The following is a 24,730-nucleotide window of genomic DNA, read 5'->3' on the forward strand; positions in this document are numbered from 1 at the left end:
GGAAACTATGTATGAAAACCCAGCCCAATTAATTAATCTTGAAGCTGATTCCAGTGACTGTAAAAATGCAGGGATCAAGTCTCCCTAAACGCACTTTTTTAAACAATTGATTGTAAACATAGTATGACGATAAATTTAACATCAAATGCGTAAGGGTTTTGGAGTTGATAAGTTTATCAAACAATTCATGTATGAAAATTATTTTTGTGAATAATTTTTGAGTGTTTTCTATACATATCAAAACAAAGAAAAAAAGATCTCTTGGAAGTTTTTTGCGGCTCGTTTCAGAAAAATGTGTGTAACTCCATCTAAACATTTTTTAATTTTTTTCTGTGTTTTCTACAATGAGTTTTAGTTAATTTCACACAACTTTCTAGAACAAAGCTAATTGTTTTACCCACATGCTGACGAGATACAGGCTTGGGATCAAGTGTCCCCGGGGATCAAGTCTCCCCACTCTCCCCTAACCCTTGGTGACGGTACTCTTATAAAAATTTACATTAAAATTGTGTTTAAAAAATACGGTATTTAATGAAAATATTAGTAGGTCACATTAAAAACTGGGTAACAGTGAAAATCTAAACAAAATTGTGTGCCTTTTGATACCCATATTGCAAATTATGCAAACTTGAATATATTTGAAAAATGTACGGTATTATGTAAAAATCTGTGTATTTTACATGAAATTTTTACATTGGAATAATCTATACCAAATTCCGCGTCGTTTTATTAGAACATTTTTTTTATATACGGTATTTTGAGAAATTTGTTTAACCTTCAAGAAATATTAACAAATAATAAAGTTTTCTAGTTATTTTTTTCAAAAGGTCCTATCAACATATAACATCTTAGGCGAATCGGGACAGCTGTTTTGGGCTCGTTTATGCAAAATTTGTGTATATTTTTTAATTGTTTCGGTTAGAAAAGATGCAGAACAGTTGAATTAGAGCAACAGTTCCAATGTTCAATGATTGTAAGCCCTTTAAAAATTGCTGTCCTTATTTACAAGGAGAAAATAGAGTTCCCAAAGTCGTGAACAAGCGTTCATGAAAATAGGAACCTCGAACAAAGTGTCCAAATCTCATGGTACGATTTTGAAAAACGTACCATGTAATTTGAACACTTTGTTCGTAAATTCCGGAAATCGTGAATTGTGTACATGTATTTAAAAACTACGAAGGAATTTATCTATGAGTATGGTGCATTTGCAATATAACACTTCGTGGTTCTCAAATTCACGAACACAATTCACGCATTCCGGAATTGATTTTTTGCCGTGTTCAGGAGCGAACGATATTGCAGATTTGTCAGAACTGACGTCTCATTAGCTGTCACCAGCGCGCCACAATCTGATGTCCATTAGTGTAGCACCCGTCAGACTTTGAGTAAATTGTACAAAAATGTTTACATTTTTTTCTCTCAGCACCATATCCGAACCGAGGTCACAATCCCCATGTCAAACTGGATTCCACAACTCGAAGCAAAACCATCCTAAAAGCCGCACCATCGAGCTTAACATGTCCATCACAGGAGACGCATAACCGACTAATACGTTCATCAACATCAAGCAACGTGCGTTACAACACCCGAACACTTTCCTAAATTGAACGTTAAATTACTCAACGCAAAGAATGCAACATCACTTCTTCGTGTGTTCGTTTTCAGCGCAAGTGGATTTAATTTAGCAATATGTACAACACCAAAAGATGGTCGAGCCGGTTTCGAGCGTATATCCATATGAGAAGCATCAGGTCTATTTCACAAATTATCTACATTTTATTCGCATCACTGTCAGGTTTGATTTAAGCTCACTCCACCACACCAGTCTCTGCGAGACGTCGAGCCGTTTGCTGCGTCAAGCTTCTGCAGACTCTGTACCTGTGGACGTCGCCGTTGTGCTGTCTTGCCACATTCTGATATACTTGTTCATGCCGATTTTCAGCAAAATGATGCGAACATTGTTTTTTGCAAATTTGCCCTAAGTCATACATTTTCCTGAAATTGAGCATTATTGAATCTAAACATTACAAGTTGGCAAAACGGCAACGCAGTAGTGATCGGCAATTGTTACCGGTTGTCGCAATCTCTCTAACCTGCAGGAGAACGGTCGTACAAGACTCCGTTCGTCTTTGCCATCGCGCAGTACAACATTCGAAAGGCAGATTCTTCGCGGGCTTTTTGGCCCGTTTACCTAATGGAATAAAATAAAATAAAATTGATGGCGCATATATGGCAGAGACTCTCTAGCGGAGGCATGATGTACAATTTAATGTAAAAAGTACTGGCAGGTTTCCTCGCTGGGAATCGGTGAATGTGCACAACGAGGCAGCTTTTCATATATGTTCATGCTCAACTTCATTGTGCGAGGCCGGGGCTGACGGTTGTGAGAAACCCCGCTTCTTCTCGGGAAAGATTTCTGGCTGGCAGGTGGCTCATATTTTGTTTTATGTAACTATTCCAGCTAGTTTCCTGGCTTCTGGCAAGGAGCTAGCTCGAAATGCTATCAAATTACATTGCTACTGCAGAAGCTCGATTGGTTTTTTTTTCCGAAAAATTAAAACTGCAATCGTTCAAAATATTCCCAGCAGACCTTCGTTACTTGCACTGGTCGGTGTTGACAATTCCCACCACCACCCCGGAAAACCCAAACTTTGAAGAAATCCGATCATCACTAATGGAATTTCGGCCTCTTTCTGTCTCCCTAAATTACCCAAAAACGACTGCCGTCGTCACCGTAATGGCCTCCGGGACTCGAATTCCTCCCCGTTTATATCCATCAGTTACACAGAAAAAAATAATCCGGTAAATTTACATCATTAATGATGTACCAAAAGTGCACGTCATTAATGATGCTAATTTAAATGAGTTTCATTTTAAATTTACATGTCATCCAACGTAAATTAGCCGGAGCAAAAGGGACTTCAAAACATGTAAATTTCCGATGAAATCTACGTAAATTTAAGAAAGCTGTAAATTTTTTTACCCCGTTGAATCTAGAATCTGATGTAATTTTCAAAAGCATTGCGATTTGTTTTGTCTCGTAACATCTTTGAAACACATGCTTACGGTTTTGTTTTGATTTGATTCAAGCTCAACTCAAAACAAAAGCGTTCCATCCTAAGTGCAGAAAACAATACCAACCAAAGCTTTCGAAAAATATATCACAATCTAAATCCAACGAGGTTTGCATAAATGATAAAACGTATTTTTTACCCACTCCAACTTACACCGTGAATATGAGCGTATCTAAATTAAATGCTTTTTCTTGAAGAATTTACAGGAAAGTAAAGTTTGTTTAGAAAAAAGGTCTTTTACTTACGATTTATTTTAAAAGGTCATCAGTTGACCATTGGTTTTCTATCAGAATTGTCAGAATCGATGATTGTTAACGTTCCTATGGCGTCTCAAGCACAATTTCTCGTCGCCGTTGAATGCTTGTCCGCGATGAGTGATAGTTTGTGGTGCTTGAACGACGTTCCGGACGTCCCACGTCCGTGAAAGGTCTCAGCAAAATCTACAAAATAAACCAAAGTAAAGAAAAGTTCCGCCATTATTTCTACGATTCAGCTTACCAGTCGTGTTGGGCTGAAAAAGTCACGGGTTGAACCGGGAAGCAGCTCGGCGGCTGATGATCGCTGAACGGTTTCACCAACTAGATCCTTTTCAGCTGGAGATTTGAATTCGATCCGATTACAGCTGCTGCCGAGACGGAAGACGCAATATTCACCACAAGCTACTGAAAGATGAGGATTCGGTGTCATCTCTGGACCAACGCATACCACCACGATCAATAACGGTGTCGCTCGAATGTGATGAGAAAGAGCATCGACAGCGTCATGAACTACTATTCAAACCGGAACACGAGCGGTAGAATTGGTTTCCAGGCGACGAGTCAGCACGTTCATGTTCTGCAGTTTGAAAAAAATCCTTTGCTCTGAAATAATGGTCGCGGAGAAGGTCCTTATAATGCAACTTTTCTTACCTCAGTTTCTGATCCGTCAGCTTGATATGAAGTACTTTTTCTTGTCCCGGGTCGGCTGCTTCCTCACGTACAGACAGCTGGCCGGAAAGTATAATTTCAAGTAGAACTTCTTGCCTGGGCGGTTCTGCTTTCGCTGAAAAGGTCAAAAATTTTGATAAGTATACTATTTTTGTCTACAACTGTAGCAGTTACTATTTACCGATAAATGTTGTACGCGACTATTACCAGCAGATGCATCACGATCGTCACCAGTCTTTTCGACGCAGTTCTGGTATCGCACACAGGCTTGCGGTTGCGGCTCTTGCATCCTGAAAACCAAACATTAAATAAGCTCAACACCAAAAAAAGAAAGAACCAATGCCAACCTCTGCTGAACTCTCGCCACGCCTTGCTTCACCTGGATCATTCCGTCGCGCATTTCGTTCAGCAAGTTCTGCATGTCGTCCAGCTTGCTGCTTATCGTTCGCAGGCCGTTGTGCAACCGGGATGTGCAACCGTCCGTGATCGCCTGCAAGCCATCCGGTCGCTTCAGACTGATCAAAGTAACCGTTCTTCGGCAGCTCCACAATCTTCGCCCGGAAGCGCATCTCGTATACCTGATCGCTCTTTCCGTAGAAGAACAGCGCCTGCAGAACCAGGGAAATCGAACTTCAACACTTGCAATCGCTAAACCGGCAAAACAAAACAAATTTTACGCGATCGCAGCAGACGAAAAAACTATAGTGAATCTGCGAGAACCAAACCAAAACAAATTGTACACGCTTAATTTAATGTTGGCGAAATTTTGATTATTATAACTAGTTTTGGTGGTGAATTTTTGAAATGTTCAGCTGCGCTAACACTATCAAGCAAGTTCCCACAGTCAACCCAAATCGGAATTCTGAAACGGAATTCAATTCGAATCGTTTACAAATTCCGTTTTAGAATTCCGATTGAGTTTACTGGGCATTAGTAAATTTTTGGGGGATTCTAGAGGCGAGCACTTGTATATCGGTACCGATACGGTACTCTGAAATTCTCTAACACCAATTTCTTTTTTTACCTTGTTTGTGGGGAAGGAAATTTTTTTAGCAACTTTTCTTCTAAGAAAATAAATCTTCTGTTGTTTCATGCTTTTCTACTTTTATTTTAAGTAAAATACTTGCTTTTGTCTTGTTGAATCTTTGTTCTTTTTGCTTAATTATTAAATGAGCGTTTAGAGATTTTCTTCAATATATATATTATTTATAACATAAATTACCATCCCTACATAAAAAATAGTTATCAATATAAAATCTAAAAAATGTTGTTGAAAGTCTTATTTGAAAGGCTGATCCCTTATTGTTCCTTTTGTGCTAGTCTTGGCAAAGTCAGACAAAAATTTAAGAAAATTATATACTTAATTTCTCATTAGGTTCAACGTAAGTTATGAACGTCCTAAAACCCGTGGTGAAAACTTAAATTGCCATGGTTACCATGGCTGAACATTCAAGTGGTGAAATTGAGCTACCTCCCACTGAGAAGTTCTACAACCTGATCGGCCTTACATCAGCCCTATTTTGTTCAACCATCATACTGATCGCGGTATTTCATTTCTCAGAGGTTGTGGCTCTGACTTGTCAAAGGCCTTGACTTGGCAGCTGTCAACAAGAAAATGTTTTGTTCTGTCGCAAAAAAAGTCCGAACTGTCCCGAAAAGTGTTTTTTTTCTACGATGATTCTTCTTATCAAATTTTCTGGCCAATAACAAAAACCTTCTAAACCGGATGCCCAAGTGAAGTTTTCCTCTCAAAAGGTTTGCTATTTCAAAACAAAATAGTTGATTTAGTGAATGTTTTTGAACATAAATGTTTCGTAGAATACATCACCAAGGCCCGGAATGTATATGCGAGAACACTTTGGCATGCCGCTCTTGACCCGGAAGCACCTTACCGGAATAGCTTGTTCTAACTCCTGCGGCAGAACTGGCTGTTCCAATCAGACCACTTCTCGTTGTAATCCTGGAGATCTTGATGAGTGATGTGTTGACTGGCACGGCGGGATAGAAATGTGTCGAGAAGGCGGTTCAACAGGTTCCATACCTCAGACTGTTAAAAGAACATTTGCTGGTTGCAAATTGGCCAAGATGTTCCGTCCAAGCAGCATGAAGACATGAACTTTCAAGTAAGGATTCCGCAAGAGGGATGCTGAATGCTTATGGAACCAGCTGGAAGTCAAAATATTCCGTTCCCTCAGTTTCCGGGAAGGATTAATCCAGTTGCAAAAGCTTCCGGCGAAATTCCGCGGTCCGTGTCACCGGACCAGACACTGCGTTTTGTGAATTAATCGGCACCATTTTCTTCAACCAATGCGTATTTTCGTTTTGTTTTGATATTTCTTGGTTTCCTGCCACTTTCAACTCGACCCGTAAAAACTTGTTGCGTTCTTTATTGAAACTATCCTGAATTGCACTTGAACACAATTAATGATCAAAAAATGCTTGAATTTACAGCAAAAATTTACGTTTGTCTCTTTAACACTCCCGCATCTTCACCCGCAATCGTCAACAATATTGAGCTGTCACTATCATGAACAAACAAGATTTCAAATTAAATTTAAATTACTTAAACATTTACGTGAAGCAAATTTTACATTGAATAATCATTTACATGCATTTCATGAATTCAAATTTTACAATTGGCAAAAAAATCGAATCCATTTACACGACAAACATGCGTTACATTTAATCTCATTTTACATGAAGGGTCTTTAAATGCAATTCAGCGTTTTACAACGAATTTCAAATTTACATTGAGCATGTTTACGTGGAAAACATAAATTCAGTGTCGTGTAAATTCACACTTTTTTTTCTGTGTAGGCATCTTTCCAAGGGGTTGCTTCTATTCCAGCTCGAAACACGAAGCGTGAGAAAAATCATGTAATCTTTCCACCTTCTTTTCATCCCCCGGGGCTAGCGGACTGGCGGGATTCGGTTTCTATGAATAATTCCTTTCGCAGGCAACCAGAAAGGCCAGCCAGTAAGTCTGGCGATCGTTTTTATAGATATTTCACATTTTCTACCTGTCCTGGTGGCACTGCACAGTGCACTGCTTCCCCTTTGATTGTTCAGCCAGGTTCGCGATCTCACAGGTACAGCATTGGTTTAAAGTAAGGAGGACTGGGGTATTTTGACAATTATCGAAACAAAAATAAATAACTTTGAGCGTTGAACATCATAAACCTTCCAACCAACACGGGGTTCAATAATTGACTAGTTGCCCGAATTACAAATCTCTTTTTCGCTCATTCATTGCCATTGACCATCTGGTGAGCAGAAGTGCTTTTGAACTCGTTGATTCGCAGGATTTGTGCTGAGATTGTGGAACTCTTCTTTAGCACTACACACTTCGAAAAAATCGTGTAATATTCTGTCTTATCGATGCACATAACTGGAGCGTCTGATGAGACAGAAAATTACATCAGATTTTAAAATTACATGACATGAACAACGAACGATGGCAATGTAATTTTACGCGTGCTGGAAATTTTGGTTGGTGTAATATTCAAAATAAAGGATAATTTGGGATGGTAACCTTTCATAAAAATAAATCGAAATTGTTCGTTTAAAATCATTTTATTAGCTACACTTTCGTAAAGCGTTGAGCACACAAGATTAAACACAAAACACTAGCATCACCGTAAAGTCGATCGCTGCTCGTTTCATCCAATCTTCCGAATTATTTGGAACCGTTGATGGAGCCTTGTAGTTGTGCCCGATCGGTTCAAAAAACAATGATCAGCTTGCTCGGAGCGGCGGCGAAGTGCTTGCGGGAACACCTCCGTGCTCCTTCTCCAAACAGCGAACTCAAATTCTCGCGGCAAAATTTTCGGAAGCTGTTTCAGGAAACAAATCGACGTCAGCCGCTCAAGTGTTCTTGCCCGCCTGAGCAGATGTGGCCGGATGTTCAGCGGTAAATCAGCCCTAAGGGAAGTGGCCAAGAAGTCGGTCCCTCGGCAAAAACCCTCGGTAAAGTTCTGCCATCTGAAAAACGTAGCAAGAAAAAATGCTGTGAATTTACTAAACTCCAACGCAAAATCTGTGCTTACCTCAATTATTGTTTTCACTTTTTCCTGCTGGCTGCTGGGGAACCGGTTGGTGGTGGAAGATTCTGCCCACTTTTGTCGGAATCTGGTTATTTTGGTGCCAGAATCTGGGCATTTCAAGACCGGAGCTGCTCCGCAATTTTCTCTCCGCTTCAAACATGGCTGACGTTTAAAGTGTCTGTACACTGTCAAGGAAAATGCACTGAGAATGCATAGAATTGGGTTAAATTCAGAGTAAAATTAAATCATCGCACATAAAATTACATTTAATCAAACGCTCCAAACATGTGCATCAAACGAAACGTACTGTTCAGTCAAAATAAATTGATCTTTCAGTCTCGTATGATGTAAATCTCTGTTTCAGCTTATTCATATCAATTTTTAAAGTCTGCATCATAATAGCCACAATTTTATGTTCGATTTACAATTACATGATGTTATTTTATGTTGATTTTGCTATGACGTTAGGTGTAATTTTCATATTTTTTTTAGTGTGTATTCGTAACGATATTATTACGATAGAGTTCTCTTGTGGATTTTATAATGTGTTTGAACCTATTGAAAAAGCTGAATGTAAAATACTGGATGCTTTTAAAGACCGTGAAAAATAATAATGTGATTTTTAAAACTAAGTCTTCAAGGGTTCTGATGTTCGGTTCAAAAATCAGAATTTACTCACTCGGTGCCGATCAAAACGCGATTCGTAAGCAGCCAGTGAAATTTTATACGGCATGAGTTCATCGGAGCAGATTTGCATCGCGTCCGATTTGTGCTCACGAGTGAAAGGAAGGGTTGCGAGCAATCAGGATGCTTGGCTTGACTCGAATTTTTTTAGAAATTTTATCGAAAAATACTACTGGTCCCACAAAGTTCAAGTCATATAAAAATGAAAAAAAAAAGATTTTTATGTCTTTAAGGGTTGTAAAAAGTCAAACTTTCAGTTCTCAGCGACTACAATTATCATGCCCAAAATCTCAGTTCCCAATATTCACTGCTCCTTCCGTTTTTCCGTCGCAACATTCTCATCTGCCAGCAGGGATGGAATAATCACATTTTCGCTTGCAAACTTTCTTCACCCCCGAAAGAGAGAGAAGGCGAATCACGCAAGAGAAAATCGCTCCCGAACTTCTCGAATAAAATCAATCAGTTGATGATGTTTGGTGACTTTCCCTGTTAGCACCACTTTAAATTATTTGTTTCGGTTTGTTTACACACATTGCCCGTCTTACCTAAGCAATTTTCTACGAAATCGGCCGATTTCGACCATTTTTATTATTTGTATTTTTTTATTTAGCTCAAACTTTGTGGGGACCAAAGAAACTATTTTGTGTAATTGATTCACCCATACAAGTCTCCATACAATTTTGTTGCGTCAATATTCAAACAGTTGTAACTCTTGAGTGAAATTTTCTGATTAAAGTTGTAGGTATTGTTGAGGACTATTGAGAAAATTTTCCAAAATACGAAATATCCAAAAATATTATTTTCGGAAAGTCCGGAAAATTTCACGGAGATTTCATGTTTTAACACTGAAATTAGTTAGTCATTAGTTGCTGAGACTTAGAAAACTTCAATTGTCCTGTTTATTTTCCTTTGAGCCGCTGTATCCCAGCAACCAGAGGTCCAATCCTTAATGGCTCTTAGACAATTTAATAGCAAATTTTCTGAACTTTTCAAATGTTTTTAGAAATGGTCACGCATGGTCACTATAAAAAAAACGAAAAACTGCAAATGTTTCGATACAATCAAACTTTCGGTTGTTATATCTTGAAAACGGAGCCCTTTATCAAAAATCTGTGAAGTACTTTTATATTGAAAATTCAATTTTACATAAAAAAGTAAGGTCAAAAAATTTTTTGTTTTTGATTTCGATTTTTCCCAAAAATCACTAATTTTTCAAAAAATCACAACTCAGCGACAGATTTTGTGACCATGCTTCTCTATGGCTCAAAAGTTGCGGATTGTTGTCCTCTAAAACATATCAAGAAATCTCGACAATCAAAAAAAAGGGGAGGGAAATTGAGTTTTTGTGAAAAAAAGTTTATTAAAAATTCCATTTTTTCCGTGTACCTATTATTGCTCAATAGTCCTCAACAATACCTCAACTTTGCCGAAGACACCAAATCGATCAGAAAATTCACTCAAAAGTTACAACTGTTTGGACGTACCATGTTTGTATGGTCAGCTGCCAAAATTGTGTGAAGACTTGTATGGGTGAACCAACCAACCACAAATTAGCTTCTTTGGTCATAGGGAAGGCCCCATAATATTTAATTTTTTAATCAAACAATACAAATAAAATCCCTATCCGGTTTTGATAGAGAATTGCTCACCTTCAAGTAAGCAAAGCAATCCACTTAAGGGGTTACATACATGTAAATCGGCAAAAATGTCAGAGGTGGGTTTGAGCACACACTTAAACTTTTTTTAAAATCTGTTTTCAGGGCATTAAAATATTACTTTTCACCTATTGACAAAACAAATTTGAAGGCATTTGGTTGTAGCTTTGCCGAGATATAGCTATTTGAAGTTAGCAGTTTCAAAAAACGGGTGCCACGATATCTCAATATTGCTTCGAACAAATCGGCTCAAAATTTTGGTGAAGCCTCGTTAAACCGGTCTCGTGTGCATGACGAAGGCCAATTTTCAAAAAAAAATATTTAAAAAAAAGATAAAAATATTGTTCTGTTTTTCATATCAAAAATCGCCAGTTTTTGATTTTTGTATTTTTTGAAAATTCAAAATTTCAAAATCGGGCTTCGTCATGCACATGGAATATGTCTTGGGAGTCTTCACCCAAAATTTCAGCCAATTTGGTCCGTCCCATCTCGAGATATCGTGGCACCCGTAAATTAACTTGGTGTTCAGAGAAAAACGCTCAGAAAGTTAGACAGTTTGCTCTGCGCATGGCAAAACTCTGAGCTTAAATCGTCTCTAACTCAGTTTAATCATGAAATACCTTCATGAAACTTTCAGGAGTGTTTGAAAATCATCTTTTAAGTTGATTTAATAAAATTTCAGTAATATGAAATTTTGTGATTTTCTACATGTATGTAACCCCTTAAACGACCCCCGGGTTTTTGTGGTCTCTATTGCAAGTTTCTGCTCATTTCTAGGCTTGTGGTAGAAAACAAAAAATTTGAGTTTTTTATAAACATTTTGTTAATCTTTTTTTGCGTTACATTATAAAAGAATGCTTCCTTTCCCAACTCCTTCTCGCGTTGTTTCATTGCGGAATCTTCGGCGGGTTCTCAGGAACGAAGCAAAAAGAAAAAAAAATGAAAGGGAATGCTCCTGCTGGCAGTCACGAGATAAAGAAGAAAACTCATAAGCTATAGTAACGGTCGCTAAACCTTCTGATATTTTGGTGCATGAATTATCAAATGATAGTTTGTACAAGAGCAAAAACTGTAATCACTTTGCCTGCTCTCTTCTTACTGAATTATTCATTATTTTATTTTCGTTTTAAAAATGCTTTTTAGAAGCTGTAGGTGAACGCCAATTTTTTGATTCCACCATTCCTCTAATCAGACTTAATTTGGCACTCTTCATTCATACTACCTGGCTGAAGTTATCCTGGACGGTTATCCTACGGCCGCTAACGGCGGCCATCTTTATGGCATCCAGGATAACTTCTGGTTATCCTACGGCCGATTATGACAAATAAAAATGATTAAAGGAAGTAAACATTATTTAAACAATTGCAAGGTTCAGTGTTAAAAAAATATAAAAATGAAAAACAAATAAAGATTAATGATGCAAAATTTGAATTCACAAAAAAAATCTGAAAAACCTAAACGCTCCCAAAAAGAAAAATGAATGAATGAAAATAAAAATTGAAATCCTCGTTGGGCCAGCTATGAGAGGTTAATACAATTATTTTAATAATGCAGAACATTATTACCTAGTTCTACAAGCATGTTTTTCAATTCGGCATGCTGGCCAAGTAATTTTAAAAATGTTTTCTGAACATATTATAATAAAATTTGGAATAAATTCAAAGAAATTATCAAAGAACCTCGTAGGGCCAGCTATGGGGAGTTGATAAAATTATTCTAAAAATGTAGAACATTATTTCCAAGTCCTACAAGCATGTTTTTCAATTCGGCATGCTTGCCAAGTAATTTTAAAAATGTTTTCAGAACATATTATAATAAAATTTGGAATAAATTCAAAGAAATTCTTAAAGAACCTCGTAGGGCCAGCTACGGGAAGTTAATAAAATTATTTTAAAAATGTAGAACATTATTTCCGAGTCCTACAAGCATGTTTTTCAATTCGGCATGCTTGCCAAGTAATTTTAAAAATGTTTTCAGAACATATTATAATAAAATTTGGAATAAATTCAAAGAAATTCTCAAAGAACCTCGTAGGGCCAGCTATGGGGAGTTGATAAAATTATTCTAAAAATGTAGAACATTATTTCCAAGTCCTACAAGCATGTTTTTCAATTCGGCATGCTTGCCAAGTAATTTTAAAAATGTTTTCAGAACATATTATAATAAAATTTGGAATAAATTCAAAGAAATTCTCAAAGAACCTCGTAGGGCCAGCTATGGGGAGTTGATAAAATTATTCTAAAATGTAGAACATTATTTCCGAGTCCTACAAGCATGTTTTCAATTCGGCATGCTTGCCAAGTAATTTTAAAAATGTTTTCAGAACATATTATAATAAAATTTGGAATAAATTCAAAGAAATTCTCAAAGAACCTCGTAGGGCCAGCTATGGGGAGTTGATAAAATTATTCCAAAAATGCAGATTATCATTTTCAAGTCCTACATGCAAGTTTTTGAATTCGGCATGCTTGCCAAATAACTACAAATAGAACATATTTTAAAATGTTGAATAAATTCAATGAAATTCAAAAAAACTCGTGAGACCAGCTATAAGAAGTTGATAACTTTATTCTAAAAATGAAGAACATAATTAATTTTTCTAAAAATATTTTTCAATTTACTTGGCAATTAAGCATGCCGAATAAAAGTACATGCTAATAGAACTTAAACATTGTGTTCTGTATTTTAAAATAATTTTATCAACTCCTTATAGCTGGCCCTACGAGGTTTTTTAAGAGTTTCTTTGAATTTATTTCAAATTTTATTAAAATATGTTCAGGAAATATTTTTAAAATATTTTGGCAAGCATGCCGAATTGAAAAACATGCTTGTAGGACTTAGAAATAATGTTCTACATTTTTAAAATAATTTTATCAACTCCCCATAGCTGGCTCTACGAGGTTCTTTGAGAATTTCTTTGAATTTATTCCAAATTTTATTATAATATGTTCTGAAAACATTTTTAAAATTACTTGGCAAGCATGCCGAATTGAAAAACATGCTTGTAGGACTTGGAAATAATGTTCTACATTTTTAGAATAATTTTATCAACTCCCCATAGCTGGCCCTAGGAGGTTTTGACTGTTTAGTTAAATCCTTTCATTTATTTCTGAGGAGCCTTGGGATTTTTCAGAAAGGTTGAATTTATTTAATTTTGAATCCGTTATCCAAATTATTCACCTTTTTAAGATTTTGGAAAACCAAACTTTGTTATTGTTTAAACAGTGTTTAATTTCTTGAATCATATTTATTTTTCATAATCTGCCGTAGGATAACCTAAAGTTATCCTGGATGCCATAAAGATGGCCGCCGTTTTTAGCCGTAGGATAACCTCCCAGGATAACTTCCCATCTAAGAGGAAGATGGGAAGTTATCCTTTGACAGTTATCCTACGGCCTGCGACCGCCATCTTTATGGCGTCCAGGATAACTTCCCCGGGATAACTTCCACGATCTATTCATACTGATTTTCATAGTTGATTTGCGTGCGGTCACGGTTATTCGATTGAATTAACATGTTGGTTTTGCGTGATACCAAAGTCACGATAACAATCCCGTTCGGTTGCTGTTTCAGCAGTAATTATTGCTTCGAATGAAGGCAATTTCGTTCTCGCAACCGTGACGATGCCTTAGTAAAACAAACAGTGTGTTTTATTTTAGCATTTTGAATTACGTAGCAAGATTGAAGAGAACAACAAAAATGTTAAACAACTCGGGAAATCTCAAACATCACTTGAAACTTGTTTACAAAAGAAGATTGCTCTCCTTATTCAACAGTTATCTACAGGACTCAGATATATCAAACTACTCTCAGAAATTAAACACATCACCGAGTAAACAAGTAATCCAATCCAAAGGATTGACTTAGAAGATAGTTGAAAGAGCCTCCAACCCACACGCATAACAGATCAATCTGAAGCTGCCACATTCTGCCCGAAGGGTATTGTACACCCTCGTTACGTCAGGGAAATCCTTTCTGAATCGCTGTGCTGTTATCTGCAGAACTTGAACTTCCTCTTGCTACAGGTAGAGCAATCGATAGGCCTAAATCCCAGTTCAAACGGAATTCTTCGCATTACACAAATCAGAGGAAGAACCGCAAACGTCCTTCAATTTTACATCAAACAGAACTGTACTCTCCGTTCGAAAGCAATTTGCGAGCTTGTTCTGCTCTCGTTTGTTTGTGGTGGAGACGAGCTGATAGTTTCCAGCACATCCCAGAAGTCTCGGTAGATTGCTAGAAAAGAATCCGGTCCATTCAGGGCCATCCGCTATTCCGGATTGCCGGTTGACGGGCTTCAATGGCCTGACTTTACGGCGTCGTTCTAACGCCACCAAACTCGAGACCGACTCGACCGACGACCAACTCAGTGATGATTCACATCTAATTGCATGTGGTGAATGGTACTTGGGTCGCGTAATAGATCCGTAATCCGTGCTACAGTGGAGTTCAGCTTGTTGTACCGGGGTAGAACTAGGTGCAATTCCGAACTTCTCGTACCAACAAACTCGTTCGGCACTGTAGTACCTCCCCGCCCCCCACCATTCCACGCCAAGTTTCGTGTTGGTTCCGGCGAGTTATTCTTGAATCAGGTGGAATTCTATTACGAATGCAAATGCATGCGATATCCATCCCCACTCCAACTCTGATTGCATGCAAAATCAGCTTCGCGGCACCGGCACTGCAGCAAAGGAAGGGTGGTCGGGGGTCGAAAGTTCTGATCGTGCAGCGATAAAGAATGTGTGCCTGCATCCGCCGTCGGGGCGAAAAAATATAGCTACACTGCTACGGATGACTCGTCAGCGGAATGTTGAATAGCCTGGTCGGCTCTGCAATATGGTATACTTGTAGGCTAGTCGCGTATAGTTCAACCCGTGATTGATTAATTAGTCACATCACACAGTCCCCGAGGGGGCAGCTGTGCCCCGATTGTGACCAGCAGGCTGGAGGGAATTGAAAGTGTCGAATGGTCTCCGATGGGTGGAGCGGGGGGGATCATCAGGGATGGTTGGGAGAGTTTCAGGAAGCTGCTTTACAGCACTTCTAGCGATAATTTTCATACCCAATGACATAATCAAGGCCCTCCCACGGGTAATGCAGGTGTTTGTGACTGATTTATGCTTGGAACTGATTTGTTTTTCTAGTATGTAATTATTAGCAGTTTGTGAGGTTGAGCAGGTTACATCACTCAGGAGTGTGGGAAAAATAATTTTTAAAGAATTTTCATAATTGATGTGGAATGGAATATAGTTAATATGTTGATATGATTGACATAAACTTCGAAAATATGATCCGTTGATTTGGTCGGTAGAAGTTGAGAAATAAATTTTCTATCTAGAAATTAGAAAGCGAAAAGAAATCAATAATTTCTCCAGATGACAAGTTTTTTAAAACAAATTTCTTATTTTTTGAGCTTGTCTCATTCTTTTTTTCATAGTTTTACTATCAGATGTTTTTTTTAGGACTTCGGATAATCAATACATAAAAAGGTTTACCGTGTCTCTTAATTTTCTAACTTTCTATTTGATAAACTCTGTGACCCAGTTTTATAAAAAAAATGAATGGATGATTGCCTTCAAAATTACCAAATGCATTTTCTAAATATTTCATCACCGCCATTTTGGCTGCCACAATTAATAAAAAAAATCTAAATCTCTTCAGAGTAGCTAAGAGGCTTAAGCTCGACAATTAAAAATAAGATAAAGAAAAAAATGATATTCGTAATTTTATAAAAATTGAATGGATGATTGCCTTTAAAATTACCAAATGCGTTTTCTAAATATTTTATCACAGCCATTTTGGCTGCTACAAATAATAAAAAAAATCTAAATCTCTTTAGAGTAGCTAAGAGGCTTAAGCTCGACAATTAAAAATAAGACAAAGAAAAAATGATATTCGTAATTCGAATATCAATAAAATATCCACTAATTTCAGTGACTCAAAAATGCAGGGATCAAGGATCTATAAGGGCACTTGTTAGATTTTATAAAAAAATAGGAAGTTTAAATAATCTCTTAGGTAGTGCGAAAGGGGAGAAGAATGAAAAGTTTTCCATTCAAAGAATCAATAGTATATTGAAAAATATGCAGTTTCTACAAAAAAAAAAAAAAACAATCAACAGAGATCTCTTTGAGGTTTTTTTTTCGTAATCCGTAATTTTCGTACACTCAAACCCCGATGGTTTGACACCAACTGTTGTCAAACGAACTGGGTCACTTTTTAGTTTGACACCCATTTTACACGGAGTTCACACACACTATCAAACGTTTGTTTTGATAGTGTGCGTGAGCGCCGTGTAAAAATTTACAGTTCGTCACTTTTTAGTTTGACTTTGACCAACCAACGGGGTACAAACTAAAAAAGTGTCAAACGAAAAAGTGACCAACCACCGGGGGTTGAGTGTAATTGAAAGACGCAACTTTTGGTATCCAAATGTGTCATCGCTGATCATTGCTGAATTTTTTAAGTTATCGTAGTTTTAGTAAAACAAGTTGATTTTTTGCAGATTTTGTAATTTTCTTGTTTTTGCGCTTGGCGCGTCGAAATCGCCAATTTTTTGATACGTTATGTGAAATTTTCCGAGGAATCCGATAAAGCCATTTAAAGTTTTCATACGACTTTTTGAAATGTTAAGCTAGATTTTTGAAACTTCTTGCTATTTTTCCCAAATAGCCAAATTTCTTTTGCGTCTAAGACACCTAAAATCGGATGAAATGACGCTGATGAAAAAAGTGGTTTTTGTGAAAAATGACGAAAATTGCCATTTTTTGAACCACACTGGCACGATGTAGGTCACCATAATGGCCTAACAAAAAAAAAAAAATATTGGTCTAATTATTATGGCCAGGGAACCCCAAGAAAAGTTTTGAGCTCGATCGGAAAACTTTTTTTCGGCTTGACTCTTTTCAAATGGAATTGCTGTTATGATCAACATAAACTGATATCATTGACAACATTGTTAAATACCATGCCAAAATCGGTGTTCCAACTTGTCCCAGCTGACGGAAAATACAAAAATCTTAGATTTCAATTCAAATATTTTGCAAACCAAAAGAAAAATTTCAACCTGATTAATTTATTTTTTTACTTTATCTGGTGGGTTTTCAGATTTTCTATCAGACTCAATAAGCTCATGTTCGAATTAAAATTATTTGAAGAACATGATGATGAAGTATGATAAAAAAATCAGAAACAGGTAAGAAGTACCCATCAAGATCTCATTATCAAAATGATATCCTTCATTCGATTGCTTGCGCAATAAGAAAAACAGTTTATTACAAATTTTCGCGAAACAAATGTGAATCTTTAGCAAAATAGTATAATTATTTTTTTAATTATTGCTCTTTCTGAAAAGCTTTTAGTGAAGTTGCCTTTTTCCGACCTGTTGACTTGCATTTTTGTTCCATGATGTTGAAGAAACTAGATAGAACAATTGCTGCGAGAATTTCAGTTTGTAGGTGTATTCAGAATAATTTATGATTCTTGAAACAACTATGCTTACTGTGTAATTACGTATTCAAAATCACCCCAAATGCCATCATGTCACTTCTTGCATTAACTAACACCCCGTAACACCATTTGCATGTCAAGTTCTCCTCCTCATCAATCAACCCACTGCTGTACCTGCTGGCAATGCTCACCTTCTCAAGAGTGCTGAACTTGGGAAACCCCTTTTCACCGGTATCCACAAGAGTTTGTTTCCCACTGCACTCGAAACTGTTTCTCGAGGGGGGCGCACTTTCAAGAGATGCTAGCTGGTTGGCTGTAGCCTCCCTGAGGGTCACCGTGCGCGAACGATTTTTGAAAATCTCATTATGCTGCTGCTTCTAAATTTCCCTCAAGATGCTCCGGACTCCGTTAAAGTTCACCACGAGCATCTCTCACACAAACACAGACAGGCGGTTTTGCGGGCTTATGACGCGACCAACTTGTACCAGAAGTCACCCGGTACCGTACCGTCGATGGTGCGGCACACGAGGGGCAATATGTGCATGTCATTACGGGGGACCAGGTTTAAATCCCAGGCTCTGGTACATAGGCCAACAAACTCCCATAGAGTCTCCACAACGCGAGCCGAAGAAAAGCCTTTTAGAGGTGGCTTTTTGGTTTGGAGCGGTTCGAGTTGTGGTTTCTAGGTGAAGTCGTTTAAAGGTCACTCACATCGCGAGGCACCACCGACAGAGCGGATGAAAAATGCTAATAGTTTTGCAAGATGCCGCGTCGTCGTCGTCCACAATCTCCACGACGATGTTCTTCAGTTCTATGCAGGCCGTGCCGGCGAACCCCACGCGGGTTTTCCGTGAATGCCACATTTCCAATCGGCGGCGGTCGTCCACAGCGCGCGCTTATTGGCTTTAGAATCGCTTGCTAGACAACGACGTCATTGCGCGACCTCCGTTGTATTCTGTTGTTGTTTTGGTCCAACTGGTGAAGGACCAGGGCGAGAGAAGAAGGAAAAAAAAACCGCACGATTCAATCCTGAGGCTTTTCACGCGTGCGGTTCCTCTTCCACGTTGTTCCGTTCTCCTGAGGTCAGGTTCGGTCTGCTGGACGGATGCGGTTTCCATGGTCCCCCCCCACATCAATGAGTTTGGGGTTGCCCATCACGACATTGAATTGAACCGGTGTCGGTGCGGAGGAGTAGATACTGTTCAAATGCTGAGGTACTGCATCCTGGTGGAGGGCAGTGTTGCCAGATTTAGCTGAGGCCTTTTTTAATTTTTTTTCGTCGACGTCTGAAGTTGAAAGATTTTCAATGGTAATGACTCATATGAAAGGTCTTTCAAATTCCTATGAGGGAACACAAATGAACAAACAAACGATTTCAACCCAGCTCAACGAATCATCACTGCGGTGAACTTGACGCAGTAGGACTAGCCTTTTTAAAATTGCGACGCTATCGTGCTATCTTGTCGTACGTACGCTTTTTGACGTTCCGAGAACAAAGCGTTTTAACGTTTGAGCTTGAATAAACAAAAACGAGAGCACGCAATGTAAATAATAACAAACACGTTTTGGTTGGTTGACCATTCTGTGAATTGTTATGAAGTTTGGTTGAATTTGTTTGCTGGAGTCCCGAGTTTAAAATAAAAAACTAACTTAATCCACCTATGTGGTTGGAGCCTTCCTCACAACAATGGCTGTACACAAGTTTCATTTATTTTTTAGATCCGGCTTCCAAAAAGTACATCGATATCACTTAAGTGGCCATATCTCGAAACAGGGTTGCCAGATCTTCAATGTTTTGGACTCGTTGGAAAGGTTTTTGATAACCTAACCAACGATGGGTCGGATGATGGATCCGGACAAAGTTTACATACATTTAAGTGAGATCCGGCTTCAGAAAAGTACATAAATGTCACTTAAGTGGCCATATCTCGAGACAGGGTTGCCAGATCTTCAATATTTTGGACTTGTTGGAAAAGTCTTTTGATAACCTAACTAACAATAGGTCGGATGGTGGATCCGGACATAGTTTACATACATTTAAGTGAGATTCGGCTTCAAAAAGTACATCAATATCACTTAAGGGGCCATATCTCAAGACAGGGTTGCCAGATCTTCAATGTTTTGGACTTGTTGGAAAGGTCTTTTGATAACCTAACCAACAATAGGTCGGATGGTGGATCCGGACATAGTTTACATACATTTAAGTGAGATCCGGCTTCAAAAAAGTACATCAAAATCACTTAAGTGGCCATATCTCGAGACAGGGTTGCCAGATCTTCAATGTTTTGGACTCGTTGGAAAGGTTTTTTGATAACCTAACCAACGATGGGTCGGATTATGGATCCGGACAAAGTTTACATACATTTAAGTGAGATCCGGCTTCAAAAAAGTATATCAATATCACTTAAGTGGCCATATCTCGAGACAGGGTTGCCAGATCTTCAATGTTTTGGACTCGTTGGAAAGGTCTTTTGATAACCTAACCAACAATAGGTCGGATGGTGGATCCGGACATAGTTTACATACAGTTAAGTGAGATCCAAATATATGTGAAAACACATTTTTATACATAACTTTTGAACTACTTATCGAAACTTCAATCTGTATAAAACTCGACCTATGGGACCCTAAACCAAGTCGAATGCAACAAGTTCGGGTCAAATCGGTTCAGCCAGTGCCGAGAAACATGAGCTAGTTTGTTGGTCACATACATACATACACACACACATACACACACACATACACACACACATACACACACACATACACACACACATACACACAGACATTTGTTTAGTTTTCGATTCTGAGTCGATATGTATACATGAAGGTGAGTCTACGACGTTTTTAAACGAAGTTCATTTTTAGAGCAGGATTATAGCCTTACCTCAGTGAGGAAGGCAAAATGATTACGGTAGTCGAGCTTGCACTAGTGTCAAACGCGTTCTGACCTGAAATACCTTTGCCCTTTGTCGCACTCAAATTTAAATTTTCAGGATGTGTCAAGATGTCATATGAAAAGTGACAAAAATGCACGGATTTTTTTTTGGTTTAGTTGAATATCTCAAGATTAAAATCGAATTTTGGGGATCTGTGAAGGTCAAAAGGTGAGGCATTATGAGCTGCATAAAATGGCGTTCTTAACACAATTTTGCCCAAAACTCACGTGTGACAAGTTAGCACGACAGCGACGATATTTTGTCTATCAATGCATGTGACACACTGTAGATACTACTAGTGACAATAGAAGGTAACGAATTTTATCATTGCCGTGATTTTTTGTTCAGAGATATCAAGCAAAACATAGTAAATCAAAATGTAGATTATCTCAAAATTTAAAAAAAAAAAACACCATAAGGATTCAATATCGTACGACAGGGTCTCAAGTTTGTCAAGTTTTTTATTGCAGTAAAAGAAATATCAACAATAAGTTTAAAAGTTTGTGCCAATCAAAGTAAACTAATTTTATTCAAGGTTGGAGTGCAAAAGGAAAAACGGATAAATTTTTTGCAATCTTTTTGATAGTAAAGAAAAATTTATGAATTTAAACATCACCCAATTTGCATTTAAAATCAATTTTAAATAGAAAGAAAACTCAATTTCCTTTTGAAAACTACATTTACTCTGATAAAATCTTTCCATTTCTTACTGTTTGGTAGCACTGCTGCCTTGCGATGACAGGGCCACAATAGTCCCATCGACCATCATCGTTCCCCGTGCGCTCCCCCGAGGGCCAAACGAAGAAATTTGCATCATAATTTCCAATTCATCACACTGGCTGGTCCTATACCTTCGCGGGCACTACCACCAAACTAAACCAAAACCGCAAAGGTACACACAGAGCGTGGAGTTCCACCGCCATTTGGAAGAGGTCGAGAGCTGCACATTTGCGCCCCCTCCGGCCAAAGACAACTCTCTGGCTCTGGCGAGTTGCGGGTTGCCAAGTTCTATTCAACCAACTCGCCGCTGCAACGGCAACCAATCAACGGATTTTCGCCGTTGGCGGACGCCAAATTGTACCCCGGGTTCCCATGGTTCCCGGTGGGTGATGTACTGCTGCTGCTGGATGGTCGAGAAGAGTTCGCTCCGGAGAATCGTAGGTGTCGCGACTCGAAAAGCTCATTTGCATCCACAGGCAGACGGTTGGCTATTATCGACGATATGCGGGAAGTCATTGGAGTTGTGAGCGCTTGACGTTAGTTAGTTAGTTGTAGTGCTATCTTGTCGTACGTCGCCGAAGTTTGGTTGAATTTGGTTACCGAAGTCCCGATTACAAATGTTTACGGTAGTCGGGCTTGTACGTGTGTCAAACGCGTTCTGACCTGAAATCCATTTGGCTAGTTGTGACACTTACATCATTTTTTAGGGTTTGTCAAGATAGCACAGCATAATTGAAAACGTATTAAGCAATATGAACACTTTGTTCATGGTTCAGAATTTCATGATTTTGGGAACGGGTTATACTTCCTGTAGATTTATGCCTTGCACCAAGAGAGCACGACGACACCGACATGTGGTATCTTTGGAAACAGTGTGGTCACTCGATACCCACCGCGCATATGGTCGCCGTCGCGGTATTCTAATATTGCCCCTTCGGACAGACTTCATCACTATAATTGACAATCGATTGACGCGGGAAGCTTGAATGGTTTACGGATTCCGTTTCCAATTTTTCAGTAGGGTAGCTTGGATTGAGTTACGCGGTTGCGGGGACTGGAAACGAATTTACATATGTTGGACATTCAGAATTTGATTTGAATGGTGATTCGTGCAATTGAAATTGAAATCCGAGGTTGTTTTTTCGAACGTTGGCTGGCAACACTGCATAAAGCAGCGTCAAATTTGGACACCGTTTAGATGAGGAATCAAACTTGACACCAGAAAAAAAATAAAACGAAACAATAAAAGGAATTGGGAGGTAGGCTCTTATCGGGATTGATCCATCAATAAACTCCGGACCCCAGCAATCACGGACCGTATCGCCGTTTATGCTGCCTCATAGGCCACCACAATCGAGATATCGAGAGACACCATACGGGAGAGATCTGATGGATGGAAAGGTGATTTATGATAATCGAATCGAAGACCATCACCGTAATGAGAGACGAATGGCACCCAGCGATATGTATGGGATCTCCCGATGCCAACGCAAATGATGATGGCGTGCTCTTTGTTTCTGCGTTGAGGTCACGATACCCGCAGATATCACGTTCCGACCATTTCGGCATCGGCCAGTGGTGGCAGATTTTAAATTAACAAAACTAATTTATGGCGGCCCATCTAAGCGAACCGACAGACAGCAGCGCTCTCGTCAGAAGTGCTCGCTTAGAAGCCGACGACTCAGGTGGACGAAATCAAATATTTATAACTTAATCAACCCATATCGAGTATGACACCATCGGTGTCGTCGCCGGCCACCTATAATGGGTGGTGCTGTTTGCAGGCTTTTACTCAGGGGGGTCGGGGGTGAAATTTGCTGTTGGGCAGCACCTCACGGTTGATCAAACAATTAAGTTGGGTGGTTAATCGATTTAAGAGCCTCTTGCGGCATAGTGCCGGCATCTTGCTTAAAGCATAGTTGCCTTTCGGTTGCCGACTCCGGTGGCGTGAAATAGAAATTCTCGTTAAAAATATTCATGATTCTAATGTCACTTAGTTAAAAAGAATAAGAACAATCTCAAATAGTTGCCAGAGTTTTCTCAAACGTAGCTACAAATGCTTACTTAGAGAATTATGTTTGAAACATGTGCAGTTCCAACCAATTTAAAAATATTCAAAAAAAAAAAAAGAATCTTCTCGTCGTTAATAATGTTATACTGTTGTTAACTACTTTCTTCACAAAAACGTGGAGAATTTCCCTTATCCCCTCAAAAAGTGAATCATCAAAATTTACCGTCTTTGAATCCATTTCGTTGCACATGGTTTTGAGGATCTGCTGTAGTACATACAATTGATTTTATTCCTTGCCATGGACAACTTAAATAAATCTTAATGATAACAAATCTGGTTTATACAAACCTAACAGTTTCATGAGAGCAGGGAGCTAATGATTTGATATAAAATTCGATTGTTTGATTTCATATGTTGAATAAAAAGCATTTTTTCTAAATTTTTCTACTTTTTGTTTAGCTTGTTAATAATATTGTTCGAGTTAGTTGGATATTGAAAAAAAAAAATCGAAAAAAGTCTTTTAGCGAGTTTAGTTAGTTTTTATTCTGGGAGAAACTTAAATTCTTGAATTTCAAGATTTCTATGGCAGTCTAGTAACTCTGTTGCCTGGCGAAATTCATTTCATAGAACGGACATTTCACCGAAGGTCATTTCTAATAGACGTTTCGCCAAAAGTTTTTTGCTTTTAAATTCTTATGGATTGCTTGTATTTTTTTGGCTGAATATATTAATCAATTTTTTTTTTTGCAATATATTGAAACTGCAACTCCTGTTATTTTTTGGTGTTTAAAATAAAACCTTACGTAATGAAAAAAAAAATCACTTAATATATGGGTAATTCTCCTCCAACTCACACAGCAGTTGCCCCGACCCCTCTTCGATTTGCGTGAAACTTTGTCCTATGGGGTAACTTTTGTCCCTGATCATGAATCCGAGGTCCGTTTTTGATATCTCGTGACGGAGGGGCGGTACGACCCCTTCCATTTTTGAACATGCGAAAAAAGAGGTGTTTTTCAATTATTTGCAGCCTGAAACGGTGATGAGATAGAAATTTGGTGTCAAAGGGACTTTTATGTAAAATTAGACGCCCGATTTGATGGCGTACTCAGAATTCCGAAAAAACGTATTTTTCATCGAAAAAAACACTAAAAAAGTTTAAAAAATTCTCCCATTTTCCGTTACTCGACTGTAAACAATTTTGGAACATGTTATTTTATGGGAAATTTTAT

General features: G+C 38.3%; 2 protein-coding genes and 1 long non-coding RNA gene across 3 annotated transcripts in view; all 3 read right to left on the bottom strand.

Annotated features, from left to right (window-relative positions):
- LOC6041357 (calcium-activated chloride channel regulator 1) overlaps window positions 1-24,730 on the bottom strand; it is a 105,354-nt gene that overhangs the window by 17,514 nt on the left and 63,110 nt on the right. The gene's annotated exons all lie outside the window — the stretch shown is intronic.
- Window positions 2,901-3,767, bottom strand: LOC119767558. Its single transcript, XM_038256428.1, has 2 exons — window positions 3,573-3,767; window positions 2,901-3,514 (listed from the first exon to the last, which is right to left on the bottom strand). The coding sequence occupies exons 1-2, from the start codon at window positions 3,759-3,761 to the stop codon at window positions 3,395-3,397; spliced, it is 309 nt and encodes a 102-aa protein (XP_038112356.1). The 5' UTR covers window positions 3,762-3,767; the 3' UTR covers window positions 2,901-3,394.
- LOC119767566 lies at window positions 7,555-8,194 on the bottom strand. The gene is made up of 2 exons (XR_005277592.1): window positions 8,047-8,194; window positions 7,555-7,981 (listed from the first exon to the last, which is right to left on the bottom strand). It is a non-coding gene; the product is annotated as an uncharacterized LOC119767566 (long non-coding RNA).

The sequence above is a fragment of the Culex quinquefasciatus genome, chromosome 1 (genome assembly GCF_015732765.1).
Source record: "Culex quinquefasciatus strain JHB chromosome 1, VPISU_Cqui_1.0_pri_paternal, whole genome shotgun sequence".
In the NCBI taxonomy this organism is placed as follows: Eukaryota; Metazoa; Arthropoda; class Insecta; order Diptera; family Culicidae; genus Culex; species Culex quinquefasciatus.

Coding starts and splice junctions, on each gene's coding strand:
- LOC119767558 (XM_038256428.1), bottom strand. CDS start 3,761: ATGACACCGAATCCTCATCTTTCAGTAGCTTGTGGTGAATATTGCGTC. Junction 3,515..3,572: donor TTTTCAGCCCAACACGACTG/GTAAGCTGAATC, acceptor TTTATTTTGTAG/ATTTTGCTGAGACCTTTCAC.